This window comes from Pleurodeles waltl, chromosome 1_2 (assembly GCF_031143425.1).
Source record: "Pleurodeles waltl isolate 20211129_DDA chromosome 1_2, aPleWal1.hap1.20221129, whole genome shotgun sequence".
NCBI classification, from domain to species: Eukaryota; Metazoa; Chordata; class Amphibia; order Caudata; family Salamandridae; genus Pleurodeles; species Pleurodeles waltl.
In genome coordinates, this window is record NC_090437.1 from 657,874,844 (window position 1) to 657,897,618 (window position 22,775).

Below are 22,775 nucleotides of genomic sequence, written 5' to 3' on the forward strand. Positions count from 1 at the left end.
TGAGGAAAACACAATACTATGAATTTTGTATTGCCAGATCCTACCCACGATTGGCATTGTACATTGATTGTGTGCACTAATGATTTAATGCAAGAAAACATATATATGTATAAAACAGAAAACGAATTGCTAATTGTGGAATAGAAATCGACACACCTATAAATGTTCCCTTCACATATCTTTGTAGCACCTGCAGTGCTGACATGCAGACCTGTTTACTTGAAGGCTGTTGTTCAGTGTGTTTCAGGCCAGGAGTGTGAGTAGGTAGGCAGGTCTTTGCCCTCTTCCAGGGCAGGAGCTGCCTGCCTCTGGAGCTCTGGGGTGGAGACTCCATATCTGGCAGCTAATGACGTGAGCAGCCTCCCAGGGCTTTAAAGGGAGCTGCTTCTGTAAACATTGCCAGAGGAAAGGTAAGCTTTCCCTCCAGGTCCAAAGTAAGCATTAACATCAAGCTTTGGAAAAACGGCAGCATTTGTTTCTGTGTGAGAGCATCTTCAAACTGTAAGTATAAAGTTCAGATTTTGCATATTTGGAAAGTTTCCCATTTAGAACTGTTGGGATTGAGCTCTATTTTGTACATTCTGGATTTAACATTAACAGCACAACAGGCAATACCTGAACAAAAATAATATTGCAGAAACACTAAATTTTGATTGTTTCCTTGAATTGCGGGATGCATATTAAGTAAATATCTTGCAATGGTAGAAAAAAGAACAAACTGAATTTGACTACATTTGTTGTTTATGTGTTAATGAATAAAGCAACACAATCTTGCTTCAAATCTAGACACATTTTTACACGTGTGAAAAAGTGAAGAGTTTTGTGCCTGCTCTGTAGTATAAGAAGCAGATAACAGTGCAAAATCAGCCTGCTTCATGGTTTGCTCCAGGGAAAATATTCGATGACACACTAAAGAGTCCAAGCTTTCCATTTTTGTTGATTTTATATATAAATGCAGTCAGATATAATATGCGCTGCTGTCTTTATTAATTATGTAAAACAGAACAGGGCCGTGTATACGTCTTCCTGTGTGTCTCCCATTATGCTGTCAGAGATGACTGGCGGCAATAGCTGTGCATGCTGACATCAAAGTTTAAAGAAAGGGATGAGATTTCCTAATGAAGCTCAAATGCACGCACGTGCTGTAATCCTTGTGCTTCCAGGTGACTCTATCTCTGTATTGTATATGGCTACTGAGTGCACTAAAACCCTATAGACTTTGAAGAGTGAGCATAAATGGATCAGTGAAATAGAAGTAAATGATTTTTATTTGCAACTTAATTTTTCATTCATCAGAAAATAAATATCGATGTATACCAAAAAATATGAGGAAATAAAACATATGGATAAATATAGACGCAAATGTCAAACAAAAACCCCCTGAGAACGGTAGTCCTAAATTTAATGAGAGGAAACCTCACAATAAAACTGCTTATGATGGAACAAAATCTAAACATATTCTTTTTAAAATGTCCTGCTTGTCCCTCCTGCGATTTAATGACAAAGGTAAGACAACACCGATCACAACTTTCACTAAATGTTAAAGGGTTGTGGACAAGTATTAGCTAACAGACAGGGAAGTATCAATTCTACTAAGGTCAGACAGTGTAGTCATGTTAAGAGGTGTTAAAGGGTGACCTTTGACTTGGAATGCAGGAATGTTTGAGATGAGGTTTCGATGTATGTGTTATATGCTATTTTTCGTAGCTCACTATTTTCCAGTTTCTTAACTCTTTGGGGTGTTAACCTCTTTGGGGTCTTGAGGCATAGGTTGAAATTGTCCTATGAAGTTGTTTACTGCACCTAACATTTTTGCCCAGGAACAAAAAGTGACTTTTTAAACGGGAAAGATTTTCCCTTGTTGATGAAAAAAATACAAAAATTCTGCATCTGTGTTTTGAGGTTCGACCAATTCAAATTCGTATCTTATGCCAGTGTAAAAGAAGTGTAGTTTATTATGGAACAAGATCAAATCTCGTTCTCTTTTTGTGTACCAGCAAACCTACTTAGATATTTACTCCACTGTGGGGGTAGGACCTTCTTTACATTACATGCCCTTGCCATTTCCATAGGCACTTTATTTTAATTTGAACATGAGTAAGTTGATTATAGTTTGCTCTTATATGTGTTATGTGTACTTCTATTTCCTTTGTTGCTCTAATTATATTTTGCGCCCATGCAAATTGCTTATTACTAGATGGTTATGAGAATAAGTTTTTTTTTCGTGAACCAATCCCTCAATTCAAAATTATTCTATGTTAACTATTTGATATTCAGCAGCCATAATAATGAGGACCAGTGGATAGTGTAAACCATTTTCATTGCAGTGGGAACATCTTGAATATGACTGAAATGTTAGTAAATCTGCCCCGAGTCTCCCAGCAGAGCACAGTGAGTGAGTGACGCTGCTAGAGATCACCAGACAAAACACTGTATGTAATGCATGCCCACACTCCGACATACTCCAGGCCTCATTTACGAGGACTGTGGCACAGGGCGGTGCAGCAAGTGGCTTGCTGTGCCAACCTGCGCCACCAGGAAAGGGCAAAAATGCACCATATCTACAAGATATAGCGCATGTCTGTCTTCTCCCCCTGTGCTGGTGCGCAAATTGCTGCCATGAGTCAATGCAGGCACCCTTTCACCATGGTGTAAGGGTGCCTGCGTTGTGGGGATGATTGTTTTTGTGCAGGGAGGGACACCTACCTGAAGAAAAACAATCACAAGAGTTTTTTCCTCTTTCTGTGTGTACTGCGGGATGCAGCACACATTGAAAGAGGAACAAATGGGGAGAAATAAAGATATTTCTCCCTGTTGTGTCACTCTTACACCACCCCTGTGATGGCTTAGGAATCTGACGCATTCCCAGACTTGTAAATCTGGGAATGTGTCAGATTCCTTTGGTTTGCAAGGGTGTTGCGTGTGAACACCCCAAGCAACACCGATGGAACACCCCTTTCACGCAGTGTTGTGCATGAAAGGAGTCCATATTTACAAGGCTATGAAAAAATCATGCAAACTGGCTTTGCATTGTCTTGTAAATATGAGCTGGCACACTGCCCCACCGAAGCATAAAAAAATGACGCTCTGGTGACGCAGTGTGCCGCTAGGGTCTTGTAAATGAGGCCCTGTGAGTGGAGAAACTCAGGACACAACTGACAGCATTTTATGCCATTTGTGTGGCAAGGGTTTGGCCCAATAAGCAGAAGACTTGTTTAGTATGAAGAGCTAAGTGAAGATAGAGTAAGGAAGTGCGGAGTCTTAATGCTGAGAGTGGAAATGAGGATATAACATTGCCTCATCTTCTCAGCAAACACACATATGCGTCTAGTACTCACTGTGAGGAGTATATGGTGCCGTAGTTAACCTGTCCATGAAGTCAGGTAGGGGCAACCATCCCCGGGTCTGCAGTAAAGCAGTGTCAAGGCCTTCCCGTGCTCCAAAACTCTCACATATTCCACAGGACTGCAGGAACCAAGGATGGACTGGCCATACTGGGCATCAAGCGTTTCCCCAGGAGGCTGCCAGGGTGGGGGTCGGTTTTGTTCTTGAGGGCTGGTTTTGCAAGTGGGAACCGAATTATTACTGAGATAGGGGGTACTGTGTATTGCTGATTGTTATGGGTTTAAAGGCACCTGCTGCAGAGTTCATTTTATATCCAGCAGCTTTCAGCCAACAATAAAAAAGACAAGACAGCTCTGATGAATTATTTACATGCTGGAGAGGGATTGGAGGTTTGTCTAGTGCCAGTTTTGCTCATCTACAGTAGTGCAGAGGGTTAACATACCTGCAGCAAAGTACATGTAGCATCCAGATCACAGAACCGTATTTTAGGTGGCCAGCGCAGAGGTTTAGTGCTTTTGTCAGAGACTCTTTTGTTAGTTGCAGTTCACAATAGACAACCGTAATAGAGCACAGTGAGCTATGAACTGTCTTTGAAGAGCTGCATGAAAACTGCTTGATACAGTCTTTCATTATCCTAATGTTGCTAAAAAAGGTTTGAGTAGAACTAAATTATTGTTAGTAGAGCCTACCCTAACCACTGTGTTACATTTTGAATCCTGAGTTTGTGCTTCTCCAGAACAAGCACTCTAAAAAATGCCCACCAGTATGGCTGACATTTGAATCCTACACCTTGTAGATGCCTTTGCCTTATGTAACATTTTCTATACACTGATTTACACATGTATGATTCATTGTCTGTGTGTGTGTGATGTAAAGTGCTTTGACACCCTACACTTGCATGAAAGGCACTGTAAAATAAATAAAATACATATAAGACGGGGCAATAGAGAAATGAAGGGCACTGCTGGAGAGTGATAGTGAGGGAATCTGTGGAAGAGGTCATGGGGGGGTGCTTCAAAGAATTGTAACACATGGTGCAATCAGTCCTAAAGTTGGCCCTGCTATGCTGCTTATTGGGGTGGAGGATGGTCGAAATGGTATTTCATTGAGTTCTGAGTTTCTTGGCTGTGCTTAACAATTAATGTGTGTACTTAGGTTTCATTTAAATTCATATTTCATGCTTGAAATCTTATTTTTTGTGTTCTCCGTAAGAATTTCTGTGGTTATTACTGAGCATCCTGGTGGACTGTAACGTTATTATTAACTATTTACTATTGTTTAAAAGCTATTGCAATTGAATATATAATCAAAATGTGTTGTAGAATTTTGTCTCAAATTTTCTTGGAGGAAAACCACCCAATCGCCCCTTTTAATGGCCAGGCTTGCTTGCTGCGCTCGCTACACACCGTACAAGGGCTGGTCTGACAATATTTGCCAGGGCTGCTTTGGGTTCCCAGTCTAGGCCTGGAAGCAACTTACCCAGTGGAAAGAAGAAACGCAAACTTTGACTTCTCCTTCCTGTTACTTCCATAAAGCTTAGCATAAGTACACACAGCGATCTGATGTATGCACCCCAACCTCAAACCCATTTCCAGGTCAGTTCAAAGATGGCCTAAGTTAACACGGCACATCTAAAGAGATGTATGTTGTAGGAAGGTGGGGCTCTGTGTCCTAGAAGAGTTTATGACGCTTTGGAAAGGATTTGGTGAATCACAAACCTCTGCTTCAAACACAGCCAAAAAGCACGTGCAAGTGACAGATTACTTTCATATTTCAAACTCTGTAAACTAATACACTGTCCATTTGATTTTCATCCTCTTCGCCCTCATGTTCTTGCTGTTCTGACAAAAGGCATCTCTAGTCACATGACTGAACCTGTATGTTTAGAACAATATTAATAAAAGATGGTTTGAGCCAGTGATGGTTAAGCACCTTCTTAAACACTTGGCTGCTGCAATTAAATGTCCGAGCACGAAAAACTCAGGCAGGTGATCCTGAAGCCATCTCCGGCCTTTTCAATCAATTTAAAGCGACTCCCTGTCCCTTCAGCTCACTCTTGCAGCTTTCTCCTTTCTCCCTTTGTGACGCTTTTTCGTTTTCTCTTCTTCAGTCTTTCCCATATGTGTCTTTTGCTCGCAGTAAATGCTTTAGGCAGAAAAATAATAAGCGTCGGCCCTCAAAAATAAGTGCCGGTGCTCCGCACCGGAAACAGCCAGCACAAATGAAGCACTGGTTTGAGCGGGGGTCTGGAATGTACCTTGCAGTTCCACGTAATCTCAAAATTGAATCGTCGCCAGGCTAATTTGCGTATTAGATAAACACCGGGCGATTGCGTCCCAAAAGCTCATCAATCATTTATTCCATTTATCATTTACTGTAGCCCTGCACCGTGTCCTGTATATATCACAGTGTCCACCTTTGAACACCATCTCAGGGCCGGCTATCACCGCCATCTTATGATTCGTCCTTTGAACAGATTGTTATCATGCAGGGACCATTGGACCCTATCGCGATAGTTCCTCAAGGCCTTGGTAGTGGTTCCTGGACTGTGGCTGCTCATCACACTTCAGATACATGTTGGGCACTGGATAAGCGGGAATTTTATAAAATTTCGTTGAAGAGATGGGTGGGTGTTTCCAAAGCTTTAAAAGTTATGCAAGACGCTTTACTTCCCTTTGCCTTCTCTTAATTGTGCTTTACCATTTGCCTCAGTATAATAGATGTGTCATTGTCGGTGCTCTAATCCGTTGAATGGTATTGGCTTAAGAATTGTAGAAGACACTATTGCCACTCATGGCTGATATTATGCTTATTTCTCTCAGCGCTCACCTAAGGCTCAGCAAAGATGGTGGGATTTAAGCCTTCAGACCTTCCTCCTACACCCGGTGTGAAGTTCCTCAGCGCCGGGACTGCCGCCTGCATTGCAGACCTCTTCACATTCCCCCTGGACACTGCAAAAGTCAGATTGCAGGTAATTTAAAGACAGCAGGGACAGAAACACTGTCCCCAAAATGAGTGAGTGGGCGGGAAATGTTGAAGGACAGTGGAGGGGGGATCAGGAGATTCCAAAGTTCACCAAAGCACTGAACAATCCGATTACACACCACTATAGTCCCTGGTAGAACATGTCAATGTCACGTAGAGAATAAGGAAAAATGGAGGAATCTCAGTGATCTGTGTATTTAACGGAAAACTTTTTTTCTATTGCAAATGTATACTGATATTGGGGCCATATGTACGAACACATTTTACCATTGAAACAGAATGGGAAAAACCCTTTGCTACATCTGGCCCTTGGATCTTTCGAAGGGTATCAAATGAACACCACATGTTCAATTTACTGATGGAGGATGAAATTCCGGGAATTCGTTGCAGACACCTTCTAAGCAATGTGCCATGGCCAAGTGGAGCTGGTGGGTGCGATGGCCATGCCTGTGAGAATGGCAGGTGGGACTCAAGTGATGGTAGATGCAGGGTTGGCTAGAGCAGAGAGGACAGAAAAGGCAAGATGGGGATCTGACCAGTGCTCAGCCGGTGGTTGCCAGTGAGGCCCACCAGCACTCAGTTTTGGGGACTGGCACGTTTTCCGCATCAGACTTTCAACTAGAGCAAAAGACAGAAAAACACAGAAGGGGGGAAGAATGAGGGATAGAAAGATGGGAAAAAGTGACAAAGGGAGAAGACAGAGAGTGAAAAAGAGCCTCCCGGAGTGAAATAAAGTAGCAGGAGTATCTGGTTGTAGATTAAAGAGGCCTGAGATGGAATCAACACTACACAGACTTGGCATTGACACCCTGACCTTTGATTGTGTCAGACAGGGGTTTCTGAACAAAACCATGGGCCATCACACTTAGGGGCAAATTTAAGGAAAGTGGTGCTGCAGTCAGTGCAGCGCCATTTTCCTTACGCCCCTTAGCGCCCCCCTACCGCCACCATGTGTGCACTGTATTTAAAATATGGCTCAGGGTAGGGGGCAATAGTGTCAGAATTCCTGACTCTATTGATGTACTCTGCAGGAGTGGCACCAAAATATTGGCACTACTCCTGCCAGAGTGGATAGGGGCCCATTATAAATAGTGCCATGCCCCCATTTAAAGCCTGCTCTGAGCATGCGTTAAAAGTGCTGAAAAAAATGGCCCAAGGAAATCTCTTAGATTTCCTTGCGCCATTTGCTCTGCCCCCTAATGGGGGAAGGCCCCCCTTGCATGCATTATGCCTGGCGCAGGCATAATGTGGAACAATGGTTTACAAAGTGGTGCAATGCAAGCATACTGCCACTTTATAAATATGACTAATGCTAACGGGGAGATAGCTGTTATAGTTTCATATAATACTATATTGTTATACAATATTGAGTGCCTAGGTCTCTAATATGTAGTACACTTTATAAATATGCCATGGGAAAATGCCACTTTAGCGCCATCTTAGCGTAAAAAAAGATGCTATGGCAGTGCTAAGGTGGCACTAGGGGCTCTTAAATATGCCCCACATTCTTTTACAAATGAAGCACTGAATCAGACATGGAAAAGGGGGGAAAGAGCCCTATTCAACCATAAGGGAAGCAGAAGAGATATGGTTTGAGCCAGGAACAGATAGGGAGTATATGTAAGCTAGTGTCCCTAGACGTCATTTTAATAAAATAACCTGGACCTATCTGTAACCTTTGTGGCAGGCTGAAAGACTTGACTCCAGTACGCTGCAAAGAAATACTTTCTATCTCTAGTTTGAATCACATGTCCTGGGCTGTGGAATATTATAAATATTATATCCTGGAGGAAAGAAGGAACTGGGAACATGAAAGACATTTAGATCAGTCAAGAGAAAAGACAAAACAAATAAGATTGTTGTTCTTTCAGGGGAGCTAGGAAACACAAGAAGGAAAATATATTGCCTCTGGACCCAATGGGTATAGCACCTGTAGTACAGAAATGTTCATGGCTAACTCTCAGCATCCACCCATTGTACAAGGATAACCCTTTCATAGAATACAGTTTATTGCTGGTGCTGGGTCATGGAGAATTGGATTGGCGGTAGATGGGTAGTCAAGCTGGGTCCTCAGTAGTTCACAAAATCTAAAATGTGACAGTGCCAAAATTATTCAAGATGTATATTTACATTATGTTGTGAGATACTGATTGATTGCATATAGAGAAAGTAGACCTCAGGACCACTACTGTCCCATCAGAAAAAATATTAGCAAAGGCGCCAAAAGCAGGGGCTTGGGGGTGACCCTGGTGTTTAGAAGGTTAATCAGCAATAAATATATTTTCACATTTTGCTTTATCCCTTCACATATGCTGTACATTCAAAGACAGAGTACAAATGTCAGACTATGTCTTACAAATTGCTGGTTATTCTTTTAACACGGAGATTGCTGTTTTCATTTCGTTCCTGCAAAGTGAAAAGATTTTGTTAAGTGAAATATGTGACAATGGTGTTGTGGTACCAGTAGTGTGAAATGAAAAGGCTGTAGAATGTCAGTTTTCCTAACACAAAACAACATTTATATACCTTTAAATGAACTGCACAATATTATAAAATATATCAGCAGTTAGGAGAACACAAATGAAGCACATTTGCAATTCAGAACTGTGACAGAAACAAAAATTTTAACAGAATCAAAACAAATCAAGGAACTTTACTTGGTGATATCCGAATTTTAAATATTTCCTGAAACTCGATTTCCACATAATATCGTTTGTATGTTAAATAGTTTTATCAGTAAAATTATATGTCAGGGCCTTTTCAATGGAAAACGGATTGTAAATAACAATGCGCTCAAACACCATGCTTCACTAATGTATTTGCAACAGCGTGCTCCAAAATGCACCACTGGCTATGTACCACTCTCCTGCTGAATGAGTGTGACAAATTTGGTACATTTGTTCTTTGTGTAGCGCTTGGGTTTTTCACAGTCCCTATGACTTTAGTAATGTAACATTGGTAGCAGCCCCCATACTGAAACCTGTTCTGGCACCACTATATATTAGTAGCCCCTTCTGGTACTGAAATAACAGATTTTAGAATCCAACTTAATGCTCATCTTTTTATCAGCCCTGAAGAAGTGAAAATCCAAGTCGGATATGCTAGGTTTCACACATGTGACCACCAGGTTACACAAAGATCACTGAAGCAGGAGCAAAAACCAATGTACTACCTTTCTGGCTAACTTGCTTTAGTATAATGTTTAAAATGTTTAAAGTATACTTATGGGGTCATTTATACATATGAGGTTAAAGGTGCCAAAAACAAATAACAGAGTTGAGTATTGGGTGTGATTTTGCAGCAGTGTGTGACCTAGGTAGAAAGAATAAGGAATGATGTCTGCAAATGTTTTTTGCCCCCATTTGCTTGTGATAGTACTGCGTGTATACTGTTTTGCATGCACAGCACAGTTCTGCTTGTACATTTAACAGAGCTATTAACATTAATTCCCTATATCAGTGGTTCCCAACCTTTTGACATCTGTGGACCCCCACTTTATCATTTCTGGAACCCAGGGACCCCCACTGAATCATTATTGGAATCCAGGGACCCCCTACTGAGTCAATACTGAAAGCTGGGAGTCTAATCTGTTAATATTATTTAATCTTCTAAGCAGTTGCGGACCCCCTTAGGAGGCTTTGCGGACCCCCAAGGGGCCCTGGACCACAGGTTGGGAACCACTGCCCTATATGTCTGTTCTGTCAAAAATGATCACTGGTCACAAACCCAGAGTAAAGCATGTACTGGTGGCGGATGGTGATTGCTCTCTGCTTTGTGTGATTAGGGTGACAGAGGGACAAGCGCTGTCTGTGTTCCTTGATTCTCTTTGGCCCTGCATTAGTATGCCTGGGATTCCAGGCTCAACCATGTTAACACTTGCCTGTGTCATGCTCTGCCCAGTCGGAAGTGATGTTAACTGTATTTGTAAAGTGCATTATAATCCGTGGGGATATCCTGTCACTTTACTGGTGTGTGAGACTTGCCCCAGGGCAGGGAGAGGAATTATTCCAAGAGCCAAATCTTCAGCTTCTTGTGGAATTCAAGGAGAGAGGAAGAGGTTCTGATGTGATGTGGGAGGTTGTTCCATGCTTTGGGAGCAATGTAAGAGAAGGCTCGACCTTGGGTTCTGCTTCTGTGAATGGATGGGATGTGTAGGTGTGCAACTGAGCTGAGGTGCCTGGGTGGCTGGTGGAAGCGTACGCAGCTGTCCAGGCAGGTAATTCATTCTCCATAGGAAATTAACACTGATGTGAATTTTTTTTTAGCAACTTTAACTTTTTCAGTAGGACCCATAAACATGAAAGTGCAGCTTATTTAGAAGCAAAATGTTTAACAAAGAAAATAGCCAGGTTGCATAGGCACTTCCTCCATACTCAGCATATAATGGCACTATGTGCACAAGACTGACAATGACATTTGATCTGAAATCAGCACATCAGCGTGAGAGGCAACTCATCTATAAAGAAAAGGAAGCAGCCCAATTGGTTTGAGAGAGCAGGAGTTGTCATTTAACAAGGGAGCTTAATAAGACTGATTGAAGTCAGTGTCTTTATTTTGTAAGCATTTACAATTTCAGTCAAACAGCTTTGTCCCTGAGTGGTATGTCCTACAAATCTGAAGGCTGAAAAAATAAATCATCTATCTTCTCTCTTTGTACTGCAGATTCAAGGCGAATCCTCAGTGTCAGGTGCCGCAAAAGGAATCCGATACAAGGGAGTCTTTGGGACCATCAGTACCATTGTTAAGACAGAAGGCCCGAGGAGCCTGTACAATGGACTGGTGGCTGGACTTCAAAGACAGATGAGTTTTGCCTCCATCCGTATTGGCCTCTACGACACAGTTAAACTCTTCTACACCAATGGCAAAGACAGTACGTATATTGCCAGGCAGCTCACCTATTTAATTGAAATAGTGTTTCCTTTTATGAAATCATATGACTAAAGAATATTTGTAAAGCACACTAGGACCATTCTTGTATACAAAATGTTGGCTCATTTGACTGCTACTATCCAGTGGGAATCATGGGGTTGGTTTTGTGAAGTTCTGAGTTCCTGGAGGAACATCAATTTACAACAATGTAACATGGATTGATTTTAAGTTTTTATGCTTTGCTCCTCATTAGTATTAATGCCAAAAAGAAAAATTATGCATCTAGAGCAGGATCTTCTTTCAAATGGCTGTGCATATTTATTTTTGATGAACGACAAATGCACTAGCAAAATGAAACTTTCAAATAGAATATTCGTGTAGAAGGAAAAATTTGAATTTGTGCTATTGGAGGATAATGAATGCACATCTGATCTCTTACGCAGAGGCTGGTATTGGTAGTAGGATCCTGGCTGGGTGCACCACAGGCGCAATGGCAGTGACCATAGCACAACCTACGGACGTGGTGAAGGTCAGGTTTCAAGCTCAGATCAATCTTCATGGGGTAAAACGACGATACAATGGAACATTTGATGCCTACAAGACCATCGCCAAGGAAGAAGGAATGAGGGGGCTTTGGAAAGGTACTTTAATCCTTTCATTTCTAGAATGTGTCTGGAAGCAAAATTAGTTTCCGCAAATGTAGGATATTTTAAACATAATGATATATAAAGGGATTAAAAGGTGATTTTTGTTGTTGTTATAGGAACACTACCAAATGTCACAAGGAATGCAATAGTCAACTGTACTGAACTGGTGACGTACGACCTCATCAAGGAGGCACTCCTACAACACAAACTACTGACAGGTAATTTATAATACAGCGGACTGGCTCTGGTTGCACCTCTGTGTCCCATTACAATAAAGGGCCCCCTAAAGCATCACCTGAGGTGTAACTGCATCCTTCACCCTAGAAGACCACTTGTCTAAAATCACCTTGGCAATGATGCTCTTTCAGGAACAAGATAAAAAAGTCTTATGTTTGTTGCAATACTGGCAGGCTCTGAGAGCTTGCACATTGTATTTCCATTTTAACAGGCATGAGGTGATGGAGTGGCTGGGGAGGGGGTGCAGACTGTACAATTAAGAGACCTGTGAATGGTGATCCTTTAATCTCATGATGCTGATGGGGATAGAACAGGCTAGGGTAGGTAATGAGGTGCACCCTAGAATATGAAGCGTTGATATTTAGTTTGACAATGTGTGCTGTTGTCATCCAGCAAAAAGGTGGAATGGGTGGTGTAGCGGAGGGGGGGGGGATATGATGGACAGAGTCCCGGAGACTTGTCCATATCTTGCTTCTACTGTACACATCTGTCTCTGGTGTGGTACCGATGTAAGGCGATGCTTACGCTCTGCCACAAGTACATTAAGAGTATCAGTGCATTTGGTATGGCCCAAATTGTTTCTAGTGCCAAAACGGCATGAATGTAATAATGCCGAAGATTTGTTTAGTGCAGAAACAAACCAAGCTGATTATTGCTCCACTTGTAAATATTCAAGTTCCCACCCTTTATTTGTCTGCAACAGTAGTGCAAAAATAGCGTATTGTTTCTGTCAAGGGTTGTTACAATTTTAGCTCACGTTACCGCATGTATGTAACCAGGCCAGATCACTGAATGATTCATAGTAATTTGTACATCTTCCACTGCCTTTACCTATCGATGTAATCAGATAGTAATGGGTGTCATCCAAATTTTGGCATTCTGTACTATGAACAGAAACGGGGACACTTGGAGAGGAGGAATAGTGGCAAGTGGTGAATATGCAAGCATGCAGTCAGATTTTGTTGCCTTATTATTTTGATTTAAACTACAGAGACTTTGAAAAATAAAAGAAAATAATTTTTCCCCAATTAGTTATACTTATGCTCTGCTACACAGGGCAGATTCAATAGTCTATGGATAGTGAATAGGAAAAATGAAATATTCTCTCCAGAAAATCTTATGAATCAAAAACGTGTTAAGATTACATAGAACAATGCCCTATCAACAATATAATAGTTTGACAGTTCTTCATTCAATGGATTTGTTTCCTGAGATCAATGCCATGTGACGTATTAAGTTTCCAATAAAATATTTCCATATGCAAAACAAAAAAATCCCAGATGCACAGCTTAAAAAAGTAACAGAATGGTCATTGCATTTATGTGGGGCAGGGCTGCCAGTAGTGTGACCTTATTTGTCATCACCTAATTCAGGAATCACATTCAGGACAATCCACGTATGGACGTAAAGTACAATGTTTGATGATGCCTATATACATGAACTGGGAGATGTATGGGCGAGGACCAGACATGCTTTTCAGTTGGGCTGCTGCTGTCATGACATGGCAAGAAGTGACAAGAGAGACGCGGAAGAGATGTTGAAAGGAGTGCTAAGTGGGATGCTCTAAGGAGGAAGGGTTATTGGAGGTTGGTAGCGCTCAAGTGCGCAAAGGTGGAGATAGGTACCAGAGCCCAGATTTACTAAAATGTCATGCAAGACAACTTGCTGTGCTACTTTGATTTACAGGGAGAGAGGAAGAATGCATCATATCCACTGAGATATGATGCATTCCTGCTCTCTCTCTGAGCTGACACATTCATTGCAGCCTAGGGCCAATGCTGGCACCCTTGCGCCACAGACAGTATTACTGTTGTGCAGCAAGGGACCCATTCCTGCACAAAACAGTCCTGTGAGGCATTTTCCTCTTTCTATGTGTGTTGCAAAATGCAGCACGCATAGAAACAGGAAGTAACAAGGCAAAAGATATTTCTACTCATTACGCCTCACCTGGGAAGGCGAAGCGTTTTGACACATTCCCAGGTTTACTAGTGCTAGTAAATCTAGGTATTCTCCAAAAAACATAGGTGGATGGTGGGAACACCAACACTCCACCCATGGAATGCTTTTCCAGTGCAGAGCAACAGAAGTTGGCTCAGAGGGACATAGTAAATCGGGCTTGCATTGTCTAGTGTAACCTGTCATGACTCGAAGGTAATGCAAACCATCAATAAATCTGTCACCAGGTGCGTGTAAAAATTCACAGAGGTGTACTCTGATCATGGTGCAGCCAGCAATATGCAGCAGTCCGTTTAGGAGGTGGGAGGGTCCGCATTATAATCCATACCTGGTAAAGTCATTTAAGAAGGCAATGATTGTAGTCGTCAAGATCAGGGTAAGAGGTCTTGGTCGTTTTGGGAAGGCACAGAGTTCCAGTGCTCGGCATTTGAACAGAGAATTTCGAACCCCACAGTCAAGTTGACTGGGGCTTAAGGTTTAAAGCTCGGAGCTCCTTCTTTGAGCATGCATTTCATCCAGAGGCAAGTGTTGCACCATAAAATGTCCACATTCTTTTGGAATTGGCTGTTGCCCATTAACTATCAAACTCTTCAAATGTTCGATGCCATTCTAACATCTTGGCAGTGGCACAAATACACCAACAGTATTGGGAGGAACAAAGCCAGGATTTAAATCAGTTGAGAATAGAATGACTTGAATGTCCTTTGCAATTTGAGAATTAAAGAATTATTGAATTTACCAAGCAAGTAACATTCATCTTTAAATGCACTTTAAATTGACAGATAATTTGCCCTGCCACTTTGTTTCTGCTTTCGGAGCCGGGTTCTGCACCACAGTGATCGCCTCTCCTGTGGACGTCGTGAAAACAAGATATATGAATTCACCACCTGGGCAATACAAAAGCGCTATCAACTGTGCATGGACAATGCTTACGAAAGAAGGGCCTACAGCTTTCTACAAAGGGTAAGCAAACATGGCTCGCTGTAACACTTCCAAACCCAGAACAGGTGGACAACACAAAGACAAGCATTTGCAATAGGTCTCACATTTTCTTGAGTTAGTGCAATGAGCATTGTAAATTCATAACTGAACATTTCTTGCCACATAAATTGGTCAACCCTGCCTCATAATTTCGACATTTCCTGCCATATAATTCCAGTGGCCCAGCCTAAGGCACTTCCTCTATCTTACAACATGTTCAATTATCATATAAACCTTTATCAGAAATAAACTTTTGGCATTAGAGTGAAAAGCTAAAAACACCATAACAAAAATATTATTTGGGACGGTTTGGAGGGTGAAAGGAAAGAGGGAGTCAGGAGTAAAGATTGAGAGGACAAGTGGCGTAGTAACGGTGTCATGGGTCCTGGAGTAAGAAAGGAAAATGGTTGACTGGAATTTCAGTAGGAAAATACAGCAGTAATTGGAGTTAAGTGAGGTCCGTAGGTCTCTGGGCCCGGTGCCACTGCACCTGTTGTTCCATTGATAACTAGGTCTCAGGAGAGAAAGCGGATGGGCAGAAAAAGAGCAGCAAAAGGAATACAACAGACAAAAGGAAGAAAGAGAAGGGGTCACAAAGAAATAAAAGAAAGAAGAGAAAGAACGAAGAAATGAACACACAACAAAGAGAACATCAAACGTGTGAGACAAAATAAAAAAGGGAAGGAAGCTAGCAAATAAAAGATAAAGAGTAAAAAATAATGAAAGAAGTGTGAAAGAGAAAAATTAACATTATAGGAAAAAAGAGAGATGGTGAGAGAAACAAGCAGTGAAAGAGCCAGGGCATCTGTGTACTGTATGTATTGACAAATTTCCCACAGACACAGAATGGGAAAACCACTCTGACACTTCAGGCCCGACAAGTAACTTGTGGTTTCCACAGACAAAAGGGAAAAAGTGGGATTTATAGTAAAACGTGAATTGACAGATAAAGATAAGAAAAACACCAGAGGAAAAAAGTGAAAAGACGCACACCGAGTCAAAGGAAAGAGCAATGTAAAAAGACAAAGAGAGAATGAAGGGACGAGAATAAAAACTGATGAAGAAAAAAGAGAGGAACGAAACAAGGAAAGAAATAACCACGTTTTTGCAAATTTGAAACAGGAGGTAGCAAGAGGAAGAGGGAAATAAAAAAAAGGAGAGTAATAGAAATAAACAGTTGAAAGAAAGAGCAAAACTGTTAACTTGTGGATTTTAAGAGCTGGAAAGAGAAAAGTGGGGAAAACAGAAAACATTGAGAGTAAACTGAGTAAAGGAAAGAATGGAGTGAGATAGGTGAAACAGACCCTCCCAAATAAATATGGCAGCTAAGAACAGATTTAATTAAGTCCACCACTTCCTCAGACAGAAGTTAGCGTGTGGAGCAGTTCAGGGCACTGCAGAACAGCAGGAGGTGCATTAGCAGAGTTGTATGTGAACCCCAATACTGCAATACTGGGATGTTTCAGATCAGGATTGGGGGTATAGACGGAGCTGGGTCCCGGCCCAGTGCTGGAATAACAGAAAGGTAGCAGATGAGGAATGTGAAATGGAGTGCCGTGTACTTCTTGGTATTGGAATAACGGGGCACTGCCGGTGAGTGTTGAGATCCACTGACAGTTGTATCTGGGCTGCAATACTGGAATAGTAATGGGCACACAAAGTCAGAAGTGAGGTATGTTAATCGACCTATGTGTGGAGCCTAGTATTGGTATGCCAGTGTTGCTGAGTGTTAGCCTGGAGGAGCCCTGGTGAAGCTACAAGTGGGGCCCAGCATGGGAGCGGCATTGCCTCTGAACCACAGAAGCAAAGATTCATGAAGGGCGTTGTGTGAGCCTTAGTACTGATGTGCACTGAAGGTTAGAATTTATGGATTCTGGTGGAGCTGTGGTGGTTCCCATCAATAGTGGTGTTGGATGTTGGACTTGAGGTGCACTGACTGAGCTGTGTTTTGCTCTTTTGGGTCCCGTATTGGCTTGGCAGTGGGGCTGAATATTAGGATTGAACTGCTGTAATGGAATTGTATGTGAGCAAGGTCCCAGTATACGAAAGGAAGTGACCTCACCAGGATAGAACTGAGGTGCACTAATGGAGCTGCGCTCAAGATCCCAGTACCGGAATAGCAGAGTGTACTCACTGCAAGAACTGAGGTGCTCTGGCAGACAACATTTGTGGGGATCCTGGCACTGGCACGGCTGAGGGCTTGCAGCGTGCGAACGGAGGTGCACCGATGGCACTGCAGCTGAGGTCCCAGTACTGGAGCAGCAGAGTGTACTGACTGTAAGAACTGAGGTGCTCTGGCAGACAGTGCGTGGGGTTCCTGGCACTGGCACGGCTAAGGGCTTGGAGTGTGTGAACTGAGGTTCACTGATAGAGCTGTGAGTGGGATGCCAGTATGGAGCAGAAGTTGGCACTGTCCCTAAGGATTATGGAGCCCTGGTAGAGCTGGGTGCCTAGGAAATAAGCAATTACAAGTGATCCTCCCGGCAGGCACACTTGGTAAAGCCAAGGAATGGTGGGAGCCAGGCAGCTGAGAAAGTGTGCAGAGAGCCCATAAATACCAAATGTGAGCAAGATAACAACCTGATTTATAGCCTTGTTTACAGCTAAGCTCAGAGCAAAAATGCTCCGCAAATGAAAAGGTAAACTTCCGTGGACAGGAGCAAGAAACAAAGTAAAAAAGAAAGTCCTCTACAGACCAGATAAAGAGGACAAAGAGTAATTATACAGTAGTTGATCTCTGTTCCCACTCAGAAGAAGGAGGGACAAAGAGGCATAACTGACCACTAGCAAGCAATGATTTTTAAATGACACTGAAACTAACAAATGAAATAGTTGGAAGCGCACAAAGAAGAATACTTAAAAGAATACAAGAGGTAATTCACTTACGCTCGACCTAAAAAAGGCAGCAGACATTTTGCCACAGACTATAGGGGAGACAATAGGTGTTTTGCGAAAGCGTGGATTAGACGAAGAGAAAAACAAGGTAGAAAAGGAATGGTGGATGGAAGAAAGCATGGAAGCACTGAAGAATTGTAAGCAGGGTTGTAAGGCAGAGTGTTTACTGCTGAATTTTTATGGCAGTATGGAAAACTCGAAAGAAATGAGCAGTGTTTAGAAAGAGCATCTCTGCCAACAATCTTCTGGGATCTCATGGTAAATAGTGAAATACTTCTAAAAATACTCATTTTACACAAGAAGTTAAATAAGAAGTTCGGTATCCTCTTCTAGAAATGTGAGTATACTACTCCAAAATAACCAAAGTAAGCAATTGAAAATAACATAAATACCAAAAAAGCATACACGAGTTAGACAACGTGGGGCTATATAGGTCATTTCCTGTTCTGATGCTCTAAGGTTTCTAAAGCAAATACATTAGAGGCCCCATGTGAAGTCTTACACATCTTTGTTGATCAGTTTAAGTCTTTCTCAGCCATGCTAGTGTGTCAGTGTGTTGAGTGTCTACCTGTTTTCTGTTCCTGTAGGTTTGTGCCCTCCTTCCTGCGGCTTGGTTCCTGGAATGTCGTGATGTTTGTCTCTTACGAACAGCTAAAAAGGGCAATGATGATGACGAAGCACAACCTCGCGCTCACAGAGTGATTCTCAGCAGAGGACTTAGCCATCATTACCTCAAACAGCAGTAAAGGACTCTGCCAGACGTTTACTTGAAAAGTATTACTGCACATGCGCACCTTCGGCTTGGGGTCACGCAGCGGGTCAGAAATGATGGCCGCTGAAGTGTTAAGGGACCACCAAAAAAAAAGAACTCTCCCTTTGAACACCAAGAAGGAAGCACACACATTCCATATTTATTTTATATTAATAAGACAACTTTTTCCTGTTGTTAGTTTTTATCCCTTACTACCTATTAGGATCACAATTTCCTATGCACATTTGCCATCTATCAAGTATCCAACTGGAATTCTTATTATGAACTCCTTAAGAGAGTACAAACAACCCAAGTTCCTGTAATTGATCGAGGTAAACATATTCAGATATCAAAAAGTAAGTCTCCGTGATTCGATTCCGGCTGACTTTTGTGCACTTAACTAAAATGGTTACTTCAATGCCACAAACACATCATGTGTTTAAATGGACACTTCAACTACTACTTTGCATATACTGGTTATGTGATCACCCACCTTAAGGCACTTTAAATGTCCTGTTTATGTAAATTACCAGAAGGATCTGGAAGTGAATGGATATTTCACGTATATTGAAATCTTTCATCCACAGGACATCATTAGTCTTCTACATACAGGGGCTGTGACGGGCAATAAAAATCATGGACAAATTACTTTCTACCCAGGGAGTGGTTCAGGCGGCCATTGCAAATAGATATTTTGCATTCATAGAAAAACTTTGACCAACAAAGTGGCGCTTGATATCCAGAATAATGAACAAAAGTATTACTCTTTCTGTGTTTAAAGGATTGGGCCATGGAATAAGAAGTGGTAATGGGGCATTAAGAGCTACAGACCTAGTTTGAAAAAAAGTGGCAACAACATTTCCTCATATATTGCATCTTAATATCGACTCAAGAATATTGGGTTACCAAAATGTGATGTCCAAAATATTGATGGCCAAAATAATAACAAGGTAACTGTATATATAGGTTAGCATAGGTTTTTGTTGTTGATATTTTGACATACAATTGCCCTATGTCCGCCCAATTGCCCAGTTATCGCAGGTACACTGAGAAGCTACAATACAATAAACAATACAAGGGCCCATTAGGTGAATGATGTCACAATAGATCTCAAAACCACATGTTGTAACAAGAAATTTGTATATTCTAGAAATATCTGTTGTTGGTGATTGTTAGAGATGCAGGACTCGGCAAAAGGAACTGTTTTTCTTGATATTTAATGGCCCCTTTATCACATTTGGTATGAAGACATTGCAAACTGCTCCCTATTCTGTCGTGTTCTTCCAACAAATATAGATGGCATACATTTAAGTTATTGCTTTGCACAACGTTATTATGAGAAAGAGAAATATGCAGAATAAAGTATAGTTGAGTAAAAAAAAAAAAACATGAAAATGAAGTCCACAATGGAAAATCAACTTAAAAACTCAGAAGGGTTGGCAAATTTGGTGTTTTCGAAAAAAGAGTGGAATTTGCACAGAGTACCCGGTTCTCGTGCAAGTCTAATTCTGATTTTGTAACTGTTTCAACAATCTAAGTTTATTTTCTCTCTCAGTTCTAATGCAGAACAGCAAAATGTTTTTTTCAGAGACATTCAGTTTAAATTTGGTGCAGCAGAAATTTCACAAAGCACTTTATAATGCAAGAACTGTTTTTTAAATAAAGTAACACAAAATAAAAACACTTACTGGTTTCTTTAACTCCAAAAAATGAAATTAAATCATTTAGTAAAACAGAAATAAACTTGTGAGATGGATATACATCTAAAACTGCTCCTTTCCAAACTCTGGGCCTGATTTAGATATTGTTTTTCCCCAGTGCTTAATTTGTGCTTGTTGTTTCCGTTGCAGAGCACAGGCACTTATTTTTGAGGGCCGGCGCTTATTCTTCTGCCTCAAGCATTTTCTTTGAGCAAAAGACATATATGGAAAGACTGAGGAAGAGAAAAACGAAAAAGCGTCACAATGGGAGAAAGCAGAAAGCTGCAAGAGTGAGCTGAAGGGGCAGGGAGAGGCTGTAAATGGATTGAAGAGGTTCGAGATGACTCAGGATTACGCTGCCTCATTATTCCGTGTTCCCACATTTAATTGCAGCACCCGCGTGTTTAAGAGGAGTGCTTTGGGCACCGGCACGTTTTTTATTTACAAGTTAAGCACTGGTTTTTCCTATGGGATCAGGCCCTCTATGTCTTTTGTATGTTCAAGTTGGGTAGATAACCACAGTCTCCTTAAAGATGAGGCATCAAACTGCTGGGCACAATCGGTTCTGCCTCTCCTTGCACAAGGCTCAATAATCTGAAATTTCACCGCAACGAAAAAGGCAGATGTCTTCCCACTTTCACTTCTTCTGCTTTATTTAGAATCGGGAAAAAGCAGTGTTCATAATGGTAGAGGCACAGCTGCTCCCCCTGTCCACCTTAGGAACACCCATTTAGTGCCAAGGCCAGCTTTAGCTCTGGCAGAGCAGGGTACAACAAATTTTGTTGGTGAGTCCCAGTGATCTTCTTTTCCCAGACTCGCTCGCAGCCACCCTCCAACACTTCACCTCGCCCCTCCATAGTACCTCTCTCACATGTATTTAATTTCTGTTAAAACCTTACTCATCCCAAGGTAGGGTGTCAAATTGCTTTACATCACACATATATGTGCATATGATGCAGAGACAATGACTCATAAGTGTATAAATCAATGTACAGGAGATGTTACATGAGACAATGAGGACTACAAAGAGTAGGAGTCACATGTCATCCATGCTGGTAGGCAGTATGGGCCTGATTTATACTTTTTTAGTGCCGCGTTTGCATCATTTGTTTACGCAAAAGAGACGCAAACATACAAATTATAATTGAATTTTGCAAGTTTGTGCTGCTTTTGCTTAAAAAAATAACACAAATGTGGCGCTAAAAAAGTATAAATCAGGCCCTATGTTTTTGTTATTGTGCTTGGTCTAGAGAGGCACACATTCTGGATTAAAAACGTAACAAAGTGGTTGGACTTGGCTTTACATTTAAGAATTTATTTTTACCCAAACAAAACTTGTTAGCAACCATGAGATAACGAAAGGCACACGAAAACCATAAGGTTCTTAACCTATACCTTGCAGTTTGTATGAATTTCTTCGATGCCAGTCCATAGCTCACTATGCTATATTAGGAATGCAATTTTTGAACTGAAACTAGTAACAGGATCTATGTGGCAAAAGCAGTAACCCACTGAGTTATCTAAATAAAATTCAATTCGGTAATCTGCAAGCTTAACCCTCTGTGCTACTTTATGATGGGTAAAAACTGCCACCAGAAAAATCTCACATCTCTGCGGCATGTACATTAATCACCAGTGTTGTCTTGACATTTGTATTATTGCCTGAACATGGATGGACACACAAGGAACTCCACAGCAGATGCTTTTAAGCCCACAAGAGATTTCAAAATACATTGCTCCACCCATGCTCTGTGCCCAGTGCAATGACACCAGTGGTACCACCCTACGGCCAATACGGGTCCTGGCATCCATGAGAAGGGCTGTGGAGGGGGCACCCAATTACCTGCAGCCCCTCAAATGCCATTCCAGCTGTCAGCTCTAATGTCGTGGAGCGCTACTTTAACCATGGAAGTCCCAATCACAAAACTTCTAAACATCGCCCAAGTTCTGGTTAAAAACTCCCAGGTTTTGGAGGACATGTTGTTTTATGTGTTGTGGAGAAGACATTTGCTCTGGAGGTGAATGCTCCACGCTCAGTGCTGACAATGAGACAAAGTTCCATCCCATGGCTATGGTAACCTATGATTGGGAAGGAGTAGTAGGGCAAAAATAAGTGGTTGTGTCCTCATCCATCCCAGTTGATTGCCTGCTTGGAAATGACCTGGAGCATTTCCCCTGGTCTGAAGTAGTACTGAAGACCCATGCAGCAATGCTAGGGATCCCAGAATGGGCATGTGTCAAGACAAGGGCTCAAAGCAAACTTCAGAATGAAAAAGGAGAGCTGGATTCTGAAATAGTAGACCAGCCTCCCAAGAGAAAAGGCAAGAAGACTGGGGAATGAGCTTCAAAACAGATCCAAGATCAGGACCCCTGTTTTCAGGAAGAGGATTCACCCTTCTTGGAGGGAAC

At 41.7% G+C, this 22,775-nt stretch overlaps 1 protein-coding gene across 2 annotated transcripts; it reads left to right on the forward strand.

Moving 5' to 3' along the window:
• The first annotated feature begins 399 nt into the window (after positions 1-399).
• On the forward strand, positions 400-20,349 carry UCP1 (uncoupling protein 1). Of its 2 annotated transcripts, none has more exons than XM_069242583.1 (7): positions 400-501; positions 6,168-6,316; positions 10,993-11,200; positions 11,643-11,840; positions 11,963-12,064; positions 14,822-15,002; positions 18,503-20,349. In XM_069242583.1, exons 2-7 carry the CDS (start codon positions 6,191-6,193, stop codon positions 18,615-18,617), a joined length of 930 nt encoding a protein of 309 aa, XP_069098684.1. In that variant the 5' UTR covers positions 400-501; positions 6,168-6,190; the 3' UTR covers positions 18,618-20,349. The 2 variants fall into 2 exon arrangements, with proteins under 2 accessions (XP_069098684.1, XP_069098685.1); XM_069242584.1 differs by lacking the exon at positions 400-501 and adding an exon at positions 1,434-1,506.
• The last annotated feature ends 2,426 nt before the right edge of the window (positions 20,350-22,775 follow it).